We start from the raw sequence: 22756 nt of genomic DNA on the forward strand, positions 1-22756 counted from the left end.
GCATATGGTCGTCGCGATGTCAATAGCAGAAAGCAAGTGGGCGATTCCTTCGCTCCCTGAACTGCTGAACCCGTAGATCGTTGGAATTTACGCGGTGGTTTTGCGCGACGTGAGTGCTGGGTGTGAAGTACTTACTATGACCAGTCGCCTTAGTGAGCGCGGTGACTTGCTTGACAGCGTGACGCGAAGTCCGAGTCAAGAATCCGTAGACTCATGGGTTAATCTTGAGGTAGTCCACAGCCGTTTCGATGTCTTTACACGCGATTTGCTTGTAGAAGTCGAGGTTGCGGGTGCTCGCAAGACAGAAATAACCCTGCAGAAGGAATGCTCCGTGTGGCACAGTCGAGCGGAAGCGCTGAGATGACTAGGTGCTGAGAAATGTCAGTATAAGGAGATAGCGCTGAAAGCGCACGTGTGAAGCAGCAACAAGAGGTTGGCGAGGGTGTTGGAAATCGTGTTGATCCGGCGCATGAAGATGAAGCTCTTGTGAGATCCTTGGTCAGGCCTGGCGCCTTGCCCGATTGGGATCTGAGTCCACGAATGACAGCGCCCACGAGCTCTTCACCTGCAACAATCGCAACGCGTACCGTACAATAAGATGCATACATTCACGCAGTCGCTATGCGACTCGGATTCAAGTGCTACTCTACTGTAATTACCATGGCTGCTGGCCACTATTGACGGCGCTGTTGGTTCTGCGCCTCGAGCCTTCTGATGCAGCACGCCAGCCGAAGAGGGCAATGACCCAAATTACGTGCATCACCCATCGTCCCTGCCGCCACCGTGTCCCGCCACTTCAAGTCATCGCATCTGCCTGTTGCAACGGCCATCACAGCGCCGCTCTTATGGGATTTCCACGAAGCATTCGGCGTACTTTCTGGAAGCTTTCAAGTTGCTTCATCCAGGTTTCACGTCGCACGTCATTAGCCGCAGCGCTAGACGGGACGATCCTCCCGAATCGTCACCATTGCCCCTGCCCCTTCACTTGAAATTTGCAACGCAAAAACGAACATGAGGTGTACTTGAGGTCAAAAAGACGTATACTCTCGCCTCTTGCTACTGTTCTCTAACAGCGTCTCTAGGAGCCGATACTTTGTGGTGAAGGGTGCGGCGCAGCATGCATGCATCCGTTGCGTCGTATGCATGGCTTGAGAATAGGACTTTGAACAGGTAAGGGGGTTTCAAGACAGGCTGTTCTGGACTTCGTTTCCTGTCCTGGACGCTTGCACTGCGAACGCAGTGTTTGTACTGTTCGAATGCAGACACTAGATCGCGCACTCTCCTCTTCACCGAGAGGAGCCAGCCCTGGAGAGGCGTTGATGTCGCGTGTGACCGAAAGGACAAGCGGATCGGCGGTCAGCGTAGAGCGCGCCACAACACATGAGCAACCATCAAACGCGTTACAACTCACACGCCGGCACATCTCGTCTTCCTCATGATACCTGTGATTTCCTTGGGTTGAAAGTTGTTGAAAAATCTCCGAATGCTCATTCATTTGCTTCCACGACATCAACTTAACTAATACCAACTGTTCGCCAATTGTCTCGCCCAAACTCTCGACGCTTCGCTTTCGCTACAACAACCAATGACGCATCGAGTTAGTGTAGTTGATTTAGTTTGGTGTGGTCAACTGTCTGTCCTCTTTGAGAACGATTACATTGTGATGGACATAAGTCGCATCAGTTGATGTTGTCTCATCGCAAGGCTAACACGCCAAAGTACGAAGCCAAAATACAACGTGGGAATTGCAGTACACCATTGCGCACACCATAATGCAAGTCAAAGCGACTTCGTAAAGTTCCAATACAACGACGATCTTGACGAATCCGTACTCTCCACAAGATCACCAAACGAGAATAATTCTCCGACAAGATACCCCAAGTACCACGCCCCATGTCTTCAACACCACTGCACCCATCCAATAGTCCCCCAACCCAACAAACCATATAAACGAGCCATCTCACCCCGAACCTAACCACACGATGGACTCCCCTCAACACCACCTCCCGCTCCCGCTCTTACTCATCACCACGTCCCTCCATCCCAGCTCCATCTCGGGCTCCCACCCGTCCGCCCGTGCACCCACACCCACACACCCTTATCCGCAAACTCCGGAAAGCCGCGCGAGTGCACGCCCTCTCATTCAGGGCAATCACGCCCGAACTCGTCATCACTTAAGGTTCAATCTCCCCGCATGCTCGCCAACAACGAAGAACATTCGGCCGGTAGGTTTAAATGAAATGAGGCGGCCGTATACGCACCATGGTTAGCGGGGATCTCCCTCGTAGAATGGGAAGTTCGGCTAACGGTCGACTCTGACTGGCTCGAGTGGGGCAGGGTAGATACTTCATGTTGTGGAGGGGGGTCATGCTGGCATCATGCATGTTGTGTGGTAAGGGAAGGGCAGTGGTTGTCAGTCATGTAGCGTCGTTGCGGGAAGGGAACTGTTGGCATACGACAGGTGAGGCTGAGGGGTTCCGGCTCCGGCAGAGAAAGAAAGTTTCTTCACAAGAATGCGGATTATGGTTTGCTGGACAGAAGTATCAAGGAAAGAAGATGCTTGTAGATTACGGATGGTGGTGGTTTTGTTGTATTGATTTTGGGTATAGTGATTTGCGGCCTTGCGGCCTAATGTTCTTCTTTTCCTTCCCGTCCGTTCTTGTCCGGACTTTTCTAGCTTTCCGTCTTGATAGTGCGCCTGAACTAGTTGACCAGCAAATAGTTGCATATGGAAACAATAAGATACTACGACTATACATAACGAGATGATGATTTGTCCGCTCAAACAGCCCTGTATGCTGGAGCCCAGACCTGATGGGAAAAGAGGCGCGATGCTAAAACGCTCAACGCTCGATCGAACCCCCGTAAGGGCGAGAGCTAGTGACAGAATGGAAATGTGTAACATGAATGGGTATACCGAAAAGGTATGAACAGTGTAAGGGAAATCGTATCGTACAAACGTAAGAGACATTACATCTTTCACATTATATGCGTGACATGAAGGGAGTAGAGGTGGTAATCCTCTTGATGATCTATCATCGATCAGGAGAGTACTGAAGGGCGACGCGGCGGGAGCCGCTCATGCTGCTTCGGGGGGAGGAGTTGAGCACGAAGTCGGGGATGGGAGGTGTCATTTCGCGGCTGGGCGGAGATGGGCTCCTGGACTTTGATTGAAGGCTTGCTGAGCGTTCACGGGTGAAGCTTCTGGCTTGGTGGAGAGAGGGAGGGCCCATGGCGGTTTGACTAAGATTGCTGTTCGACCTCATCCGACTGAATGATCGTGGTGGGCATGCAATGGCTTGGTTGGAGTAAGGGCTGGCGATGATGCTCGTACCAGGAGTCATTGTTGGAGGCGGTAGACCTGATGGGCTCTCTGACCTGAACAAGGGGTGGATGTGAGCCTCGCTGCATGCTGGACTCGGCGGACGTGAAATGTCTGGCATCATCTTTGGGGGCGGGGGCAGATCCTCATCATCTTCTTCTGGAAGTTCTGAGAGAAACGGACCGTCCAACGCGCGAGCGGGCGAGTGAGGGCGGCTGCCAGGGATGGGCTCTAAGGTGGTGCCTCTTGTAGGTGCTGCTTGCTGCAGGACAACATCGCGTGCAGGGAGGCTGACACTGCTTGTGTCCCAGCTATCGAACCCATCGGAGTGAGAGACAGTATCAATCGACTGTCGGTTCGAATAGATGCTGGCTGGGGCGTCTCTGGTGAAGGACTTCTGGCTGATGAGGGTAGTGCGCGAGTTGACTGGGCGGACTACATGACGCAGAGACTCTCGGAAAGATCTGAGCGACTGTGATGAGCGAGTAGAGAAGGTGGGCGAGGGCAGGGCTCCAAGAACCTCGGGTTGCTGGTGAATGGCCATGGGAGTCGCAAGCTGGGTGTGCTCTGCGAAGTTGAGGTGGGCTGGGCGCGAAGTCCGCAGTTCACTCATGACGGAGTCACGAGGACCTGATGTGATGACAGTTTGAACTTTTGGTGCTTTGCGGTTCCATAGCGATGAGGTGTACAGGATGGCCTGACTGAGACATGATATGACCCAGGCTGCGATCTGTCCCGAAACATGGCTGTCCCAATTCGAGACCGGCGCAACAGCAGGGTCGGCTGTAACCTCTGCCCATCTTGACTTGATCATGATGATCGAAACGAGAGACAGTACCAACGCAGCGCCAGAAATGAGGACGCTGACGGTCACCAGAGTCTTTCTTGCCCGACCTGATCGCTCTAGGGCTCCGCGGACGTTTCCCACATTGTGAAATATGTAGAACCCGACACAGCAGAGCGAAACGACGTCGAAAGTGCTTGCTACAGCAGCGATGCTGACGAGGGAGGATTGAGACGAAGAAAGAGATGCTGTTTCCAAGATAGACAAGACGGTATCGGCGGCTGTGCTTGACCATGCAACAACGCCAACAAGGGAAAGGTAGAATTTTCGAGATTGAAACATGATGGACGAGAGGCGTAAGGTTGTTGGTCAGCTCAAACCCCGGCCTGAGTACTCTTGGTGGAAGGCGACAGTCAGCCTGGAGTACGTCGAGGTACCGATACAGACGGGAGGTATAGTCGTATTATAGTACCAGGGGGTTCCAGGGGGGATTGTCGATAATTGGTTTTGGTTGAAGGACACCGAAGAGGATGCTGCAGAGAAGTGGGTGAACTATCGGTTGAAATGCAAGATGGAGCCCCAGTATTGTTGCTGTGGAGAGGCGCGAGACCGAACAGGCGCGAGTCGGACGCGTCGCAGGAAATAATGCGGCTGTATAGCTGCAGCTACTATAGTCGAGCAAGCCGTTACGGGGCGTGGCTGATGCGGGTCTAGTCCGGTTATAGTATGTACGGTATAGCTGGCTGATCTTCGGTGGAACGACTAAGGAATACGATGGGTTTTGTGAAGCGAGCGTTGTTCGACGATGAGTGACGAGTGGATGACGAGCGACGGAGGAACGAAAAAGGGACTGGACAGCGGCGTGAAGACGGGAGAGCATGTGGGGAGGGACGAGTAGTAATAATAAATTTGGGTGAAGTCGAGAAGGCTGATGTGTGCCCATTGTTTCGTGGACTGGCCTGCAATACACGTAGGACAAACGGGGAAACCCCTACTAGTCTGCTGGGATGCACGCAAGCATCATTCGAGCATGGCGCTGCACGACCTCAGCGCATGGGTACCGAGTCCTAAGGGCATGGCGATGCGACATTGGCACAGCAGAATGCAGTAGCACGGCCGCAGAGCTGAGAGTATGATGGCAAGCCTACGATTCAGCGTGGTGGCAGTAGGCCGGATGCGCTGGAATCTGATGCAAAAGAAGGAAAACAGTTTGTCTTTTCGAAACACGAGCCAAAGCGGCCAATCGCGAGCGAGACCGGGTCAGGCGTCGAGAGCCGGAAACAGCTCAAGGGCCTACCTGTCAAAGTTTATGGTGTGGAGCTGCGGTAAGTTTAGCCCTTCATTTCCTGACGCGTTGTTTTGACTATGCGTTCGGTAGACACAACAAACAACCTGGAGCGAACGCGATCGGACAATTTCCACGCCTGATGAGCTGTGGATACTCGCTCGATCTGCCACGGCTGGTAAGCGCTGGAGAGGCATTACGGAGGTGCGACCGACGATAGTCCCCTTCTGCAGTGCGGAGAGCACAGCATATCAATAGGCGACAGTCATACAGTCGGCGTGTCCTAGCCAGAGTTTGGCAAGGCGGTGAAACGGTCTCGTCGCCTCATGGCCAGCGACTCATGGCGGCTCTAGGGCGGGGATTGAAACAAAGGGCCGAGCGATGAGCAGCATCCGGCTGGGCGACCACGATGACAGCACCTGCAACCTTGTCAAGATTTTGGAGTTGGCGATGCGCGGCATGTGGAAGCGTGCCGTGTGTCGATGCGATGTCAGCACACTAGCCGGGGAGGAGATGAAGCTGCGGCTGGGCGATCTGCTGTTGCGTCACTGGCCGTGTTCTGGCCGTTGGGGCCCTGCAACCGATATTCGAGCCCTGAGCTGGATGTCAGCAGCCGCGTAAAAAGTAACTCTCGTGGCCAGTAACACCTGGTATGTGTGGTGGGTACATCAATACCGAGGAATAGGTCTAGGGGTCTCTTTTGCGCCCAGGATTAGCGATCAGGATTCACGATCAACGATGCAGGATGCGCCTGAAGAGTGAAGCCTGGAGGTGCGCCACATGTGGCGTCGGCCTGGCAGAACTGTGGCGTATAGCTCCAGCGTGAGTGGCAGTGTGATGTGTGGTAATGTGTACTGTGGTTGACGACAGCCTAACCTAGTGCACCGTGTTTCCATGAACTTCTGAGCAAACGACGCTCGCTTTGTGAGAATAAAGGCTGCGATCGAACTCACATTGCTCTTGCTTTTACTTTTACCTTCTTTCTCACTACGCGGTACTACTAAACCCCCGCCAAGAACTGCCTCATCATCCCCACTACCTCACCTCCAACACCGACTCCGACACCCCGCCCACCCAGCTCCATCTTCAACCTCACACCCAGCAACCGCCAAGATGAAGATCACATTCAAGGTAGACACCGACTGCCTTGTTAGACACATTATAGCCTGCTAACCTCTGCAGGACCTCAAGCAAAACAAGTTCGTCATCGAGGCCGAGCCTTCGGAAACGGTGCGCAGACCCGCCACATCCAGAAAATTATCGCAACCACCCTGCTGACAGACACACTAGATTGGCACCCTCAAGTCGAAGATCCAGGCCGAGAAGGGCTGGGAAGTTCCCCAGCAGAAGCTCATCTACTCCGGTAAGCTGGCGAGGTGACATGGCTGCTCAGCACAGTCGCTGACACAAGACAATAGGCAAGATCCTGCAAGATGCCAACACAGTCGAGTCGTACAACATCGAGGAGAAGGGCTTCATCGTCTGCATGGTCTCCAAGCCAAAGGCCGCCGCCGCATCGTCAAGTAAAGCAGCGCCCTCAACACCCGCTCCAGCAGCAGCCCAGACGCCCGCAGCTCCTGCCGCGCCCGCACCTTCCTCCAACACACAAAACGCCCCCGCTACACCTTCTCCTGCGCCAGCCCAGGCATCCGGCGAGCGCTTCAATGACCCCTCGGCTCTGACTATGGGTGGAGAGCGCGAGGCCGCCATTGCCAATATGGAGAGCATGGGTTTCGCACGCGCTGATATTGACCGGGCCATGCGCGCCGCCTACTTCAACCCCGACCGCGCGGTTGAGTATCTTCTGACGGTAGGACAAGTGATCACTTTGGTCTCGACACACGTGCTGACATCATTCTAGGGTATTCCGGAGAGCGCGCTCCAAGAGCAACAGCAACAAGCACAAGCCCGTGCCCCGACCTCTCCCACGCCCGCTGCTGGCGGCGACACAGGTGCGACACCTGCGCCTGCCGGAAACGCACCATCCGGAGGTGACGAGCCGATGAACCTATTCGAGGCCGCCGCTCAGGCTGCTCAAAATCGTGGAGGTGCTGGCGGTGCCCGCTCCGGTGGTACTGGCGGTGGTGCCGCGGCCGGTGCGCTCAATGCCAACTCTCTCGAGTTCCTGCGCAACAACCCACAGTTCCAGCAGCTACGACAGGTTGTACAACAGCAGCCACAAATGCTTGAGCCCATCCTACAGCAGGTCGGCGCGGGCAACCCGCAATTGGCGCAGATGATCGCAAACAACCCAGAGCAGTTCCTGCAGCTCCTGGCAGAGGACGCAGACGAGGACGCGCCGCTGCCACCCGGTGCTCAGGCCATCTCTGTAACCGAGGAGGAGCGCGAGGCTATCGAGCGCCTGTGTCGCCTTGGGTTCGAGCGCGATCTCGTTATCCAAGCATACTTTGCATGCGACAAGAACGAGGAGCTGGCCGCGAACTTCCTGTTCGACCAACCCGACGATGCCGACGACCAGTAGAGGGACCTCGAGTTCTGTGCGATCACTGTGCGACCTCACCATACCCGATGTCGACCCTCCTCCGTCTGATATCACCGTTACAATCGCACGACAACCATCCCGAAATTGGACGAATACTATCTCGAGTCCACTCCCATGACACGGCTCAGTGCAGTTACTTGGGAATACGGAAAGGAACATTCCGACTAGTCCCACTGCTTACCATGACGATAACATGATACCTTCCGCATGCGGCACGCGTAGAAGCTGGACCTGCTGGTTTCTGGGTAGTAGATGGACCGGCGTATGCCTGCTGGGCGAAAGTAATAGCTCATCAATAAATCACCCATCCCATTCCACGTTATTGAATTGCAACACGACATGTAGTATAACGCCGAACTGACATGCCCATTGACTGACTGACTACCGTACCCCAACACTACTACCATTACTCACGTTCTACCCGAAAAACGCACCGGCACCCCGAAACGGTGAACCGCAAAGATAAAATAGAAAGAAAAAAAAGCTACACGAGAACCCTGGCTCCAAGCTGGTCCCGGAAAGGTATACCAAGGTGAAGGGGGCGAAAGAGGAAATGCACAGCCTCACTCGTCTGACCCACCCCTTTGTTTCTTGGATTTCGCCAAAAAGAAAAAAGTCGCCTACTATGCCATCTGTGTCTACATACCTAGACCCCTCGTTCACGACATCTCCTTTTTCTTCCGCGGCCTAAACTGCCGCGTCGGTTCTGCGAGTCGCGAGAGTTGTTTTTAGCTGTTGGCGTTGGGTCGTTGTGTGTAGCATGTAGCATGGTAGTTATTTTTGTTGTCCGTCCCCTGACGGCCCGCTCCCTTGCGTTGATCGTTCGCTCTGGATCCCGCTTCCGCTTTTCTTATCTAGGGTTTACATCCGCTTGGTCGGTTTTTTATCTTTGTTGCTTTTGGCCGGCCGTGGAGATGCGATGATGTGCTGTGACGTGGACGCGACTTGTGGTGGCGAAGGGATGGGTGATGCTGGCTGGCTGGCTGCATGAAGGGATCGTGAGTTTGATTCGGGGGGTGTTGGAGGGTTGTTGTAGGTGTGGTGTGGTGGAACAGTTCTGGAAAATCACAGGTGGTGGATCGGAGTAGTAAAGAGGTGGATGTGAAGACATGGCTAGATAAACGACGCAAAGGTATCAATTCCGCAGAACAGTGGTATTCAGGTAAACGGGAGAACTGATTACGCTTCGACGGCAGTAGCCTTCCTCTTGCGACTCCTCTTCTTCTTTTTCTTCTCGCCTTCGACAATGTTGCTGTCGTTGTTGCTGTCGTTACGATTGTCGCGCCTGGGTGGCGCGGCCTCTTCTTCGCCAAGCAGAGTCTCGAATCCACCCTTGGGTCCGTCAGGATCGCCAAAGGTGTCTTTCCTCCACTGCCTGATGCGAGCCTTCTTGCTAAGAAACTTCTTGTCCTTCTTCTTCTTGATGGGATCTCTGAACGCGGCGAGTTTCTTCAGGCCCGCGAAGTCGTTCAGGGCTTTGTCGTCTGCCAGCAGGATATCACGCGCAGTCAGACCGAAACTTGTGGGAGATGTTTCGCGGTAGCGGAAGCGGGAGGCGGCTTTGGAGGGCTTGGCAGCGAGAGCGGCTTCGTATTCGAGGTTCTGGTTGACGAGGTTTTCTATCAGGCGGCGGTCGCGACGTGCGGTGGATTTGGCTTCTGCGCGTTCTTGTTTGCGCTGCTTGGAGGACTTCTTGGAGGATGCACCGGCTTCTTCGTCATCGTCCTCTGCTTCGGCGTTGGGCATTTCCTCGTCGGATGAGAGGTCGGGTCGCTCTTCTTCAGAGTCGTCCTTGAAGTCAGGGACGAGATCCTTGATATCGATATCATCGTCGAACTTTGGCTTCTTAGGCTTCTTGCTCTTCTTGCCCCCTTCTTCCTCGTCCTCGACAGTGTCTCCGTAGTAGGCATCACCGAAGCGCTTCTGCATTTCGGCGTCCCATTGCTCGTCTGACCAGTCGGCTTCCAACACATCTTTCCACTCGTCGATGTTGAAGTCCCTGCCGCTCAGACCTCCGATCTTGCGGATCTGCTTGACCTTGTTCTCCATGTCTTCCACCTTGAGCTTTCGGAGACGTGCAAGCTCCTGCTCCTTCTCCCGTCGCTCGGCTTCTCTCTTCTGTCTCGCGGCTTCACGGGCCTTGCGTCGACCGCTCTTGTCATCTCTTCGGACTGTAGTGCTTGCGACAGCATCACGCGCGTATGTCATGATCTTCTCATTTGCGCCAGTTGTGTCCTCGAAGTATAGGTTGTACGAGTTTTCCCACTCGTCTGCGGCAGCATCTTCTTCTTCGTCATCGGAGAGGAGGGGTTGGAAGCGGGCAGATTGTGTGGGCACCCAAGCGCGAGATGCCATGAAGTTGGACAGGAAAGTCTCGGGGTCCTGGTCGGCCTTTTCGACATCCTCGGCGGTGATCTTGGGTTTGTCGCTCTTGGACTTCTGCGGCTTCTCCTTTGCGACGATGAAGTCGTCGTCTTCCTCCTCGTCGGCATCCTTGAGCGCCTTGACGAGATCTTGCCTAGCGTCTTCCTGTTCTTGCGCATATGTCTTGGGCGGCGCATCCTCGTCCTCGTCCTCGTCATCGCCCGTGTACTTCCCCTCGAGCAGGTTCTTGGTGTGGTAGTCTCGCAGTGTCATGGATGGCTCCTTCTTCTTCTCGTCTGTGCCGTTTTCGCCCTCTTCGAGTTCGCGGTAGAACTTGACTTCCTTGTTGTAGATGCGAGGGTCCTTTGCGCGCAGAGCCTGGAGGGTGGCATTGACCTGTTCGTCGAGATCCTCGTCGAGTAGCTCAGCTGCATCGTCCTCCTCTACGCCCTCTTCGGAGTCTTCCGACTCGTCGCCGCCGTTTTGGAACGCCTTGTCCTTGCCGTACTTTTCCTCTACTGCACAAAGTTAGTACTAAACGTGACTATGCCCTGGATAAGCCTACATCGGAACTGCTCGGCGCGCTTCTTGTTGTGCTCGAACTTGCGGGCGTATTCCTCGTTGACCTTGAGCGAGACTCCGCCGCCGTCGCTGTCGGAGCCTTCATCGTCGGTGTTGTCGAGCAGTTTCGCCTTTTTCGCGGGGGGCTCGTTGGCAGCGTTGAGGTCGCGCTTGACTCCGCTGCTGCGCTTCTTCTCCTTGGTGCCTGCCATGGTGGATGTTGAGGTTGAGGTTGTGCAGGAGCGTCTCGCGCCGGGCCTTCACAAAATTTTGGTGGAGTAGGCGCTAGCGCGTGAACTGACGTTCGCCGCGGCGGTGACGATGGACCCGCCGCAACACCAATCGAGCGGCGCATGGGCGAGGAGGTGCACCACGCGACACGCCCACCCACGCCGCCGACCATGTATAATAGCCTGCCTGTCTAGTCTCTTTCTGCTTGCTTCTGAGATACCCATTCCTATAGCCTCTGTTTGCGAGAGTCGGCAGCATGGCGGAGGAGAAGCCGCCGCAGCTCAGCATAGAGCCCGTGTCCCGGCCGCTGGATCTGATGTAGGCCGAGACGATACGACCGAATACACGGGCACGCTGACAATTGCATACAGACCCGTCGTCATCAAAGAAGCCGCCCTCGACTCGCCCACCTTCCGCGCGACTGCTGTCCACTACGGCGACCAGATCGAACTGATAGAGCGATGGCTCCACTCCTTCATCAGCGCAACCTCGACGCTTGCCGCAGAGTGCAACAAGATGCAGGGCCTCGTGGACACGTACATACAGACATCGCACCCGCCGCTGCAGCTCTCCGAAGCCGTCGTCGACCATGACTACACCGTCCTGGCCCTGAAGCGATTCGGCGAGGGCGCCCGCGAGTTCTGGAACGGCACGCTGCGCAGCATGAAGAGGGCCGAGGCGACCATGTGCGAACCCATGCGGGCGTTTGTGTCCAACGACCTGCGCATGCTGAAGGAGGCGCGCAAGAACCTCGACTCGACACAGCGCACCTTCGACGGAGCCATTGCGCGATATGCCGGCCAGGTCAAGACAAAGGAGGCGTCGTCGCTGAGAGAAGACGCCTTCCAATTGCACGAGGCGCGACGGGCATACCTCCAGGCCAGCATGAACTTCTGTGTCATGGCACCCCAAGTGCGCCTGACACTGGACAAGATACTCGTCAAGGTGGTCAACGAGCAGTGGCGCGACATGAAGGCGGCCACAGATGCGTCGAACAAAGGCTTCAACATGTGGACCTCCGACGTCGAGCGCGTGCGGGGCTGGAGCAAGGAGATGGAGAACGGCGAGCGTGTCTTCAAGAGGGAGCTCCATCTCGCACGGCAGCAGATCGAGGGTGCAGCCGAAGTCAGCGCAAGACCATCGCGAGAGCTAGACACCTACGCCGCTTCGACCGTCCCATACCTCGGTGCCGCACCTTCATCCGCGAACCTACAATCCCCAGCGAAGCCTGAGTTTGGCAGCGACAAGGCTGAAAAGCAGGGCTGGCTGTTCCAGCGCACAATCACCGGTAAGCCGGCCAGGACCTACTGGGTCAGACGCTGGTTCTTCGTCAAGAACGGCATCTTTGGCTGGCTGACACAGGGCACGCGGTCCGGCGCTGTGGAAGAATCAGAGAAGATTGGTGTCCTGCTCTGCGGTATTCGACCAGCCTTCGCTGAAGAGCGACGCTTCTGTTTCGAAGTCAAGACGAAAGACACCACAATCCTTCTACAGGCCGAAACGCAGAACGATATCACTGAGTGGATCTCTTCTTTTGAGGTCGCCAAGCGCAAGGCACTGGAAGATACGTCAAAGGATCTGTCGGGAGCTGCTTCTGTCGACGCCGCTTTCTCTATAAGCCCTCCTGTGGCCCCTGAGTTCGCTGCAAAGACCTCCGAGGGACAAGCCGGCCAGCCTGGTGAAGACACCGTCAGCATGGACCGTACCGAAACGCTCGGCGTTCCTGGTGCTGATAGCAATGCGACCCGCGGTAGTTTCGACGTGTCGGCTCGACGTGGCACTACGACTGAAGGCGATAGCAGCCGCCGTGATCACACTGCCAGAATCATGGAGAAGCTCGACTTGACAAGGAAATCAACAGTAAGCCCTCAGCTGAGTGGAAGCAACCCCTCTTCCGCCAGCGGTGGCATTGCTAGTCTTATCTCCGCAAGTCTTGCTTCAGCTAGTCATAACATTGTACAGGTCGGACAGATTGCTGCGCCTGCGCCTGGCCTCCCTGATACTCGGCTTGTCATGGGCCAGACACTTCCATATACCAGTCTTGCGCCTTCCACTCTTGCGAGCCCGCCGGCCCCGACCAACCTTAGCAAAGCCGCTGTCGCCGTCAGCGGAGAGCGAGGTCTCGGCACAGGTCGCTCAGGTAACATGCCTGGTGGGCTCATGGCTAACCTCTGGGGCTCGGTCAACTGGGGATATGTCAATGTCCTTGGACGCGAAGATGAGACCAACACGCGCGACCGCAGTCAATCTGGACCTCCGAGTCCTATCAACCCGTCTCCCGTCCTTGGACCCAGCGATGAGAAGAATGGAACACCTCCTGTTCCTACTGGCGCTGTTCATCGCAAGTCGAGCAGTATGGGCGGACCCATTCCGATACTCACCAAGACCACCAATGACGAGGTTGACTTCCCTAATTACTACCCCCTTGCTCTCCGGATGCAAGACGCTCAGTTCCGGATATTGTTCCCTACCGTGCCACGCTCGGAGAAAGTCGTGCTGGTGTTCCGAGCCGTATGGAATCCAACAGACCAACAGGAGTTCCCCGGGCGTGTATACGTCACAACTAAGAACATCTACTTTTACAGCAATCACCTTGGTCTTGTACTTATCACGGGAATAAGCATGTCTTCTATTGATGAAGTCACTGCTGCTCCCGGCAAGGACTGCGACTTCCTTTTCCTCCATTTCAAGTCAGGCGCAAGAGAGGATGGCGCCACTAGGCTCACTGTGAAGACATTCCTCGAGCCTCTGAAATTGCTCTTGCGTCGACTGAATTTCCTCGTACGCAATACTGCCTCTGGAGAGCACAATCTCGAAGAAACGATGAAGAGAATGATCAGGATGGAGACGGATGAAAGCCTCAATGCTCCTGGTGAGGAGGGTTGGGAGGAAATCTCTCCAGACACCCCTGTTGATACAGGCTATGGCGGGAAGAACATCAAGACCAGCCTGCGCATTGATGGTAATCTGTTTGGACCATCTGGCGCAAGTGCCGCAAAGAACGCAACCAAGTTCAAACTACCGTCGCAAGCTGTAGTCTTTGCTCCAGCTGGCATGACGCAGGTTGCTGTGGAGAAGGAGTACGACATCAGCGCAAAAGGCCTATTCCACATACTCTTCGGTGACAAGAGTGCGGTGTTCCAGCTACTTTATCGGGAACGGAGAGCATCCCGCATCGTCCAAGGGCCGTGGATCACGAGCGATAAAAACCTCCAACGACGAGATTTCGAGTACGAAATTGCACAGCCTGGTAAGAACGGAGCTGTTGTCATAAACGACTACCAGGTCATCGAAGTTCTCAACGACCATCTTTGTTACGTGGTCTCAGATCGCAAGACACCCTGGTACCTGCCAGGCCACGATCGGTTTGTACTTCTCAGCAAGACGGTCATTACACATGTATCAAAAGCACGATGTAAGCTTGCTATCCACACAAAGGTGGACTGGAAGCGCAACCCACGTTTTGCGAGGAAACTCATTGAACGCCAAGCCCTGCAAGACCTGGAGCTTGAGGCGCAAGATCTTGTTGATGTCGTAAATGATCAAGTCGCCAGGCTCGGCCACAACAGAAGCACGAACAAGGTCACGAATATCTTTGGCCAGATCGGTTCCCAAACACAAGCTGTACAGCTCGACGCGCAGGACATACCACCACCGAATCGACCTCGGAAGTTCAAATTACGACCGCAGACGACCGCGTCTTTTGTCGCGCAATACATAGGGAACATTGTTATCAGTGTGGTATCAACAGTCATGAGCTGGATCCTGGCGATAGTGGCCGGTCTCGGCAAAGTCATTTCGGCGCATACATTGCTCTTTGGTCTTCTTCTAGTCAGCGGTGGAGCCAACTTCTTCTATACTTCGAGGGACGGTTGGAGCTGGTGGCACGAACGAAATGCCGCTAACTACATGTCGCGATTGGGTGTCAAGCCATCGACCACGATGACCCGCTCGATCTACATTCGCGACATCGAGGAGTCGTTCCTGAACCGGAACAACACCAGTCTTGAGCTTTCAGTGCCAGTCGCGGCGAGCACTGATAACAAATGGTACGCTTCTTCACCTAGAGATGCCAACTCAGCTAACTGTATATAGCCACCAGACGTTCACAACCCTCCTCCACGATCCCTCATCTACCGTCTCCACCCAGTCTTTCTTCAAACCCTCTACGCATAGTACCCAGCGCCTCCACCGCACCCGACAAAGCCTCGGCTCGCACCGTCACGATTTACTCGTTGCTTTACGCGTAGTCAATCGCATTGAGAAGGAAGTGGTGGAAGCGGAATACGAGAACTGGCTGCTGGATGAGACACATAAATGCAGCAAGGTTGGGAAGCTCCTAGAAAGCGCAGCCAAGAAGGGCAAAGAGAAGCAGGTAGAGGACTGGGTCAAAGGGTACTGCGGGGACTGTCAAAAGAGTTTGCAGGTGGTTGAGGAGAGCCGGAAGGGTCTGGTATGAGCCCTACTTCGGTTAGCCACTGAGCAGAAGAATATGTAATGGGACAGTCAAATGGGGAACCTGGTAATGCCATCGCACAACCGACGAACCGAACCTAATTTTATCGAATTTAATAACGAAATAGACCCTCAATTTCGTCAGTCAGGGCGACCTCGGCGCTCCTGACTCCGTACCTTGGGTCTGCTACACTTACCTTGATCATCATTTACTTTATTACCCGGCCGCTCTCACACTCACACTCACATAAGACTCTGGGTTTTTGTGCGCGCAGATATAATCAGCTCGCACTGCTAACCTGTTTAGCTGAACAATCGCAGTCATGTCTGCTCCCGGGTACGGAATGTCGTGCACGCTGAGAGACGACACCATCACCGTGAATGACGACCTCAAAATCTCATTCCGACGAACAGTCCGCGTGCCAGACACGTCCGAGTCGAACTACCTCCCCCCTAACCTCGGCGCCTTCCCACTCGATGCGGTGTCACGGCACAGCGCCAAACTGCCCAAGGCGATGGTTGTCAAGAGCGGCGTTTTCTTCCCCATGTACCGTGAGTACCAACAAAACTAATTAGAAACTCGAACGTCCAACTGACAAGCGTGCAGAATCCGAGGCAATGTGGATCAACTTCAGCCCTGTCCAAGAGCAAATGCATCCCTACAAGATCAAGATATACGTCGGCGGCGTGAACGTCATCTCCGCCGAGCCTGCCATCGAGACCAAGGCCAACCAAATCCGTCGACAAGTCCGCCTAGGAAAGGCTCCTGCAAACGCCGAAACTACATCTCCCCTGCAAGACTACATCGTCGTCCCACAACAGAAGTGGATCGATGGCATCGCCCATGGAGACGGCACAGTGCGGCAGTTTGTCGCTATGCCCAGCAACAGCGGGGCTTCAGTCGAAGCGCAGATCACAGGACAAGAAGCCACAGCCGGTATCCAGATCGAAATCACGCCTTACAAACTCCCCGGTCCACGAGCCTTTCCCGGTGAGCCCATGCAGATCTTCCTCAAGCAGCTCAACGGCACGACCAAGACGTTCGACGTCACTCACTTGGAGCCCATCTCCAACTTCAAGCTGCGTATCCGTGAAGTTACAGGTATACCCACGCAAGACATGCGTCTGATCTACGCCGGGAAGCAACTCGAAGGTAAGCCAGCCCCCCACCTCCCTCCCCACACATACCCACCTACCTCCAACAAACACTAACCCTCCCACCAGACACCCGCGACTTCGCCGACTACCGCATCTACAAAGAATCCACCATCCACATGGTCCTCCGCCTGCGCGGCGCCGGCCCCCCAATCGCGCAGATGAACCTCGCAGCCGGCGGCCTCATCCACCAAGTCATCCACCGCGACACCCTGCGTCCCAACTGGGACGTCGCCAAAGTCACCGTGTTCAACGCGCAGATCCTGAATGCCGCGCTGTACGAGACTGTTACGGGGCGGAGGCCGCTTACGCGTCCTCTCAGCCATGAGTTTTATGCGGCGCATGGGTTCCCGTATTTTCAGATGTATGAGGAGAATAGTGGGGTGTATGGGGGGTTTGGGGCGGTTAGGTCGGTGGGCGAGTTGGAGGAAGGTGGGGAGGGGGAGGGTGTGGGGAGTGAGGTGGTGGTTGTGTATGGGGGGTTTGGGAGCGGGATTGAGGTGATGAATCTGCAGGGGCCGTATCTGGTGCCTGAGTCTGTGGCGGAGGTTGAGGAGACGTTGGAGGGGTATCATATCGCTGAGTTCTAGACTTGTGATGTATTTGATGGCCAGGGCGCAAGGTCTGGTTGATGCGGTATGCACGATTGGGCGGAAGGAGGGGTGTGGAATGAGTTATCGGTTTCGCTCATTGGGGAAAATGGGAAAAGTGTAGTAGCATGGTAGCTACATACTAGGAAACCGATGCATAATCTCGTCCTTCCGTCTTTCCATCTCTATCCGCGTGATCGTGGTCTTGGTGCCCAGATGTAGTACTCTCATGTATCGTTCATTTGACACTCTCTCATTACATTTCTGCGCCCGTAGCGGCTGCGCTTAGCGATACTGTCTCCTAGTCAGCCATCATCTCATCGTTCCCGCTCCTTCTTTCTCTTCCTTCTTGTCACACTAAAGAGCATTGACGTAAGCGCATCTTCACATACCTTGACGAATCCAATATCCTGTGCCTTCTCCCGGAAAGCCTGACGGCTCATGTTGATTCCGTACTTGCGGATGATACCAGCCTTCTTCTTGTCACCAGTAACGACACTGTCTTCGTATTAGCACAGTATGTCCCATCTTCCTTCTTCCCTCATTTCGAGGCCTCGGATTTCGACGGAGACATACCATCCAATAGATGCTTTACCGTACTTGCGCGGGCGCGAGTACCAAACCGATTCGTGCGACATGTTGGCAGTTTCGTTCTTTCGTTCGATAAGGTGAGGTACTTGCGAAAGAGCAGTAGAAATTCTGGGCAAGAGATTTTCGGTTTTGTGTGTGGCGCGAATTGGCGAGGTTCAGAAGTTCTGCGTGGGTTGGTTGGTGTGAGGTAGTACCTTGTTGGACAGTCTGTCCGGGGTTGCGTATCACGGTACTCGCTCGGAGGGAAGTAACGTGATTTTGAACGTCACCTCTTGATATGGATGTTTGGATATCGTTTACATACTTGGCTGGATTCGTGACTTGAGGTCGTGCAGGAGTTGGTGGGTGCCAAGACCTGGGGGGCATAGATGGTGACTATGATGTCTGACTAGGCAGGTATCTACTTCATACACACACACACGACAAGAGCGCTCATGTACACCCGAAGCTCATAGTTTAGGCATTTTGTTACGAGACAAGTAGTTGTTCCGATGTCTATCTACCTGAGCCTGCTCAAAGATTTCTGAACATGTACCGAAACGTTGTACTATCACTACCTTTGCCGTTAGCACGCCATTGACATTCATGTCACTAAGAAATACCCTATTCTATAAGTCCAAAATGTAAATGCGGCAGCCCGTTATGATGATCACCGATCGATTGCTTTTGTGGTGGTGGTTGCGCCGAGCTTGCAGTGTCGAGGTCGGAAGTCTCGCTTCATCAACCCCAGCATCGTTTTGGAGAAGCTGTCCCCATCATGACCATCGAAAGTCATTAGCCATGTACTGTTCGTAGTCCTCCGCCTCGCCGTCTCGATAGCGTCCTGGAGGAGAAGGAATAACACGAGATATGTAATTCGATGGCCTTGCTGTCTTCATGATGAAGACAGAATGTACGACATGTTGTTAGTCGCGATCGATAATTCTCGGTAAATATGAACGTTAGGGGCATCATGTTGAATGTAGCACAATGATGGTATGAGTGGTGCACTCATGCCATGCCAAGAAGTCCAGTCTTGACTCATCTGCTTCTTCTCATATGTCGTCGATATCGTAGTAGTCGTCAAAGCCGTATGGTGGACGCCGGATCTGAGGCCTCGCCCAACCATTGCCAACATCATCGTCGTCTTTCTCCGCATCAAGTGGCGTCCAAACGATGACTTTCTTTCGCACCCTCCAACTCCTCTTATGAAACCTCGCCTTCATGTCCCTCTCTTTTCCGTACCCAGGCGACTTCTGGGTGACATCCACATTTTCGCCGCGCTTCACCAAGACAAGCAGCGCCTTTCGGGCGCCAGCACCCTTTGTAAGGTCCTCATCGTCCACCCTGCCGAATCCCTGGAGTTCATGCTCTTCTGGGTTCTGCTCGAAAGACTCTCGTCTGTTTGGGTCAAGGACAGACGTGCAGTCATTTTCCTCTGTTGATCTGAAGACCTGGACGATTGACCCGGAACCCTCCCCGTCCCTGTTCCACAGTCTCTTGTTCCAAAACCTCGGCTGAGGCTGGCGGCATATGTCACCGGTCTCGCGAGATCCGTGGCTCCTGGAGGGGCTGAAGCCGAGCATGCGCGAGCTTCGAGTGACATATCGAAGCTCCTTCCAACCGTTCCCGCGGTTGATCAAGTTCGTAATAGCGTCATACTCCGGTGCAGCAGCAGCTACTGCAAATACGGTCAAGCAGTCCAGTCGGAGCGCAGGGAGAAGCTGAAAGATCGATTCGTGACGGTACATGAGGTCGTCGAAGCCTTTGAGATATCGCATCATTGGGGAGCCGATGAGCCGAAGGTGGCGGATTTTGGACACGGTAGATTCAGGCAATTCGGAGAGTCTGTTTAGCATAGTCTGAGGGTCCTCAAAGTTGAACGTAACACGCTGAAGCCATATGTCGCGTGTTTCGATGTGTATCTGGCGGGACACGCGCAATAGCGCGAGGGAATGTGGGGCAGGCTTGAGATACCTCTCGCCATAGCGGGGTGTGTATCGCAGGCCGAACGTCAGCCTCGTCGAGTTGAAAGCCAGCTCCCAGATCTCATCGCGCAGTTCTCGCGGCAGTTGCAGCAAGGGGCTCGAATCGTTCATTGCAGTGTTGTCGTCAGTCATTCTTATCGACCTGATGGAGGTTTGGCGGGGTTCATTGTACCAGCGGTACCGGCCGCTCTTGGGCGGGATGAAGTAGTCTTCGTCCTGGATCATCATCTTGGAGAAGGTTTGCCCTGCATTGGAATCGAAGGCCGTGGATGGCACCGAGACATGGGGATTGGCCAGCTGATAAGCCCTTGGTGGTGTTCAGCGCCAAGCAGGTTCCCGGCTTGCCGTCACGCGACACTCGATTAGTCGCCTGGCAATCTCGACTCAGCCACCTTCCATCTCCACTCAGTTGGGACGATTACTCCACTCTTATATCTCGACTTTCCCAATACTGCCAAAATGCCTCGCGCCCGCCGAATATCCCGCAGCCGTTCCTTGTTCCTGGCTGTGAGTCTCCCGGCCGACGCCTAGCACCGCACCTTGCGTAATTCCGGATGTCCAGACAATAAGCAACGCGTTAGGTTTGGCCATTACATCAAGCTTCCATCTAGGACGCGTCTTGCATAGACTCTCGCACGGACAAGAACCCAAAAATCGCGCTTCAAAGCTAACAAGACGCAGTGTTACGCACTTCCGAAGACCACATATGGAGCCGATATCCAGCCCAAGCAAACCAAGCACGACACAATCCTGTCGGACCGCTGAGTCTAGATACCGAAGTCCTGCCAAGCATCTCCACACTCACCGAAATGCGCTGTTTACTACCTAAACGCTATGCCACATTGATGTCGATATCCCGTCTCCAGTAGCCATTACCGAGGCGTATGGCTGAGATGCATACAAGCGAGCCTGCCACCGGAACATCTCGGGCGCCACTTCTGGTCCATCGCCCTCCGAGCGGCACGGTGGGACGCGTCCCAACAATTGGATGAGGCTGACAAGTACACCATGCCATGGAGTTTGTTGCTCTTGGCTGGCTCTCCTATGCTTGATACGATGGCCACTTATGACGTACGGACATCCTGAAGATTGGCGAGCTTGTAACGGCCTCACCACGCTTGGTATGATCGAATGGAAGCCCGAGTCAGCTTATCCTGCAGGAATGCAATTGTGGATCGGATGGCGCATCGAGGCCGTGGAATTCCATTCCAATGCAACCTGCTCGAGGCTGGCGCGTGGGGCTCCGCAATATTCTTTAGCGCGGCACTCGCCATGCCGGTACGTCGTTCACGAAGCCATACATGAAGCACACCGACGACTACCGGAGAGAGTCCAATCGTAGGACACATGTACCAATAGAACTACTGTGCACGAAACGCCTGCTGGATGTTGCACCAGGAATCAACAAGCGCAAGCTCACGATGATGTAGTGGGACTGGTACCGGCATACCGCTCTGGGATATACGAGAGTGGATCTTGGGCCCATCTTAGAGGAAGCCTCGCCGTGTTGGCTTCTAGACAGGTAAGATTATGGAAAGACTGCGGATACGTGACTACGCTTCAAAGGCACTTCGAGAGCTCGGTGCTCTTCTCAAAATAGCCTCGGGGCTTAGCTCTTCCGAGACGCTCACTGGAGGGTCATGGATGGACGTCGTCCTCTACCTCGCCGTTCGTAGAAGCGCGGGTGAGATGAGCGATCGGTGTGAGTACGGTGGAGCAGTAACGCGACTTACCCCGACGCACACCATCACCAATAACTGCACTGCTTCGCACTTACTGTTCGCTACCCTCTCTTACTGCTCTTGACTGTCAAAGATCACCAACCTCGTCCGCATAACGATCAGCTCACTTGTGCGATCAGAATGCCTCTCAGTCTTGTCCAACGGTTGTGAATGTTGGAGATTCAGATGTCACTTTCTCAACGACACGACTAGGAACCTCAGCTCGTACCTACGCTACTTGACGCATTGCAGGAGCATGTCGTTATCGCGCTGTCGCATACTGTCTTCACCATATCCTCGCCCTGATTTCGTGTCTGCGTTCTGGCACTTGACCGTTCATTCATTCTACCCATCATCTCTTCTTATCAAACACTCAGCTTCGCGCAACACCCACCTGCTATTCTCCCTATCATTGCTTGTCATAATGGCGGGTGCGATGCGCTGCAAGCTGCAATGTCGCCCCGATCACTTCTCTCCAGTATCACAAAGCAAAGTTTTCTTCCTCAAGCAACGCCACCAGGGCGAAGACTCAATGAAAAAAAGAAGGTTCCTATCGATCCTCACCACTTGGATGAGTGCCGAATGATGGGAAGAAAGTTTAGCAAGCCGAAGCTTGTGAATTCATAGCCGCGTCGGTTGTCGATGTTGCCGGTGGGTGTCGTTGGTCGGTATCGCCGGTGGATGTCGCCGGTCGATACGTATTCATATGTATGTCGTCCTCCATCTCGGTGATGTGCTACCCCAAGTGGGTGTGCCTACCCCAGTGGGTACCTGTTGGACCAAGGGCTGGGATAACTCTCTGCACAAATGATGTCTGGCAAACCCCGCTTACTTCTATTTGGGCGTGCTAAGCTGCCAGAGCCATCATGGGGATCAGGCCAGGACCATTTGGTCTGTCAGGAAGCCCGAAGGCGACTCCATATCTGCGGCTCTCTTCTCACCCGGTGGTATGCGCTCTACCCGACGCTCTGGATTCATGCGGTCCATAGCATGCCGTCACAGAGGTATTGACGCCGGGGCCAGTCCATAACACCGGGATGAGCGGGGGAAGCTGCACTGTCGAACTGCGGGTGCAAGACAGTGTGGCTAAGCCCCTCCCTACAACAGAGAGTCACGGACCCAGCGTTAGTACCCAAGAGACACGAGCTCAAGCAAATCGCTGGCAGTGTTAACTGGGGGCAAAGACCAGGAGGATACTGACAGGCTAAAGAGGATCCAGTTCGTAGG

General features: G+C 54.5%; 5 protein-coding genes across 5 annotated transcripts; 2 read left to right on the top strand and 3 right to left on the bottom strand.

The window, feature by feature from the left end:
- Positions 1-3035: 3035 nt before the first annotated feature.
- On the bottom strand, positions 3036-4448 carry J4E93_003458 (uncharacterized protein; the record flags this gene model as incomplete). The annotated part of the gene is made up of 1 exon (XM_049341394.1): positions 3036-4448. The coding sequence occupies one exon, from the start codon at positions 4446-4448 to the stop codon at positions 3036-3038; it is 1413 nt and encodes a 470-aa protein (XP_049200899.1).
- Positions 4449-6504: 2056 nt separating this feature from the next.
- J4E93_003459 (uncharacterized protein) lies at positions 6505-7873 on the top strand (the record flags this gene model as incomplete). The annotated part of the gene is made up of 5 exons (XM_049341395.1): positions 6505-6522; positions 6574-6621; positions 6682-6754; positions 6810-7201; positions 7253-7873. The coding sequence occupies 5 exons, from the start codon at positions 6505-6507 to the stop codon at positions 7871-7873; spliced, it is 1152 nt and encodes a 383-aa protein (XP_049200900.1).
- A 1200-nt stretch (positions 7874-9073) lies between these two features.
- On the bottom strand, positions 9074-11031 carry J4E93_003460 (uncharacterized protein; the record flags this gene model as incomplete). Its single annotated transcript, XM_049341396.1, has 2 exons — positions 9074-10776; positions 10824-11031. The coding sequence occupies 2 exons, from the start codon at positions 11029-11031 to the stop codon at positions 9074-9076; spliced, it is 1911 nt and encodes a 636-aa protein (XP_049200901.1).
- Positions 11032-11306: 275 nt separating this feature from the next.
- J4E93_003461 (uncharacterized protein) lies at positions 11307-15509 on the top strand (the record flags this gene model as incomplete). The annotated part of the gene is made up of 3 exons (XM_049341397.1): positions 11307-11368; positions 11422-15099; positions 15146-15509. 3 exons carry the CDS (start codon positions 11307-11309, stop codon positions 15507-15509), a joined length of 4104 nt encoding a protein of 1367 aa, XP_049200902.1.
- Positions 15510-18875: 3366 nt separating this feature from the next.
- On the bottom strand, positions 18876-20036 carry J4E93_003462 (uncharacterized protein; the record flags this gene model as incomplete). Its single annotated transcript, XM_049341398.1, has 1 exon — positions 18876-20036. One exon carries the CDS (start codon positions 20034-20036, stop codon positions 18876-18878), a length of 1161 nt encoding a protein of 386 aa, XP_049200903.1.
- Between the last annotated feature and the right edge of the window lie 2720 nt (positions 20037-22756).

The sequence above is a fragment of the Alternaria ventricosa genome (genome assembly GCF_023758065.1).
Source record: "Alternaria ventricosa strain BMP 2768 chromosome Unknown scaffold_5, whole genome shotgun sequence".
NCBI lineage: Eukaryota > Fungi > Ascomycota > Dothideomycetes > Pleosporales > Pleosporaceae > Alternaria > Alternaria ventricosa.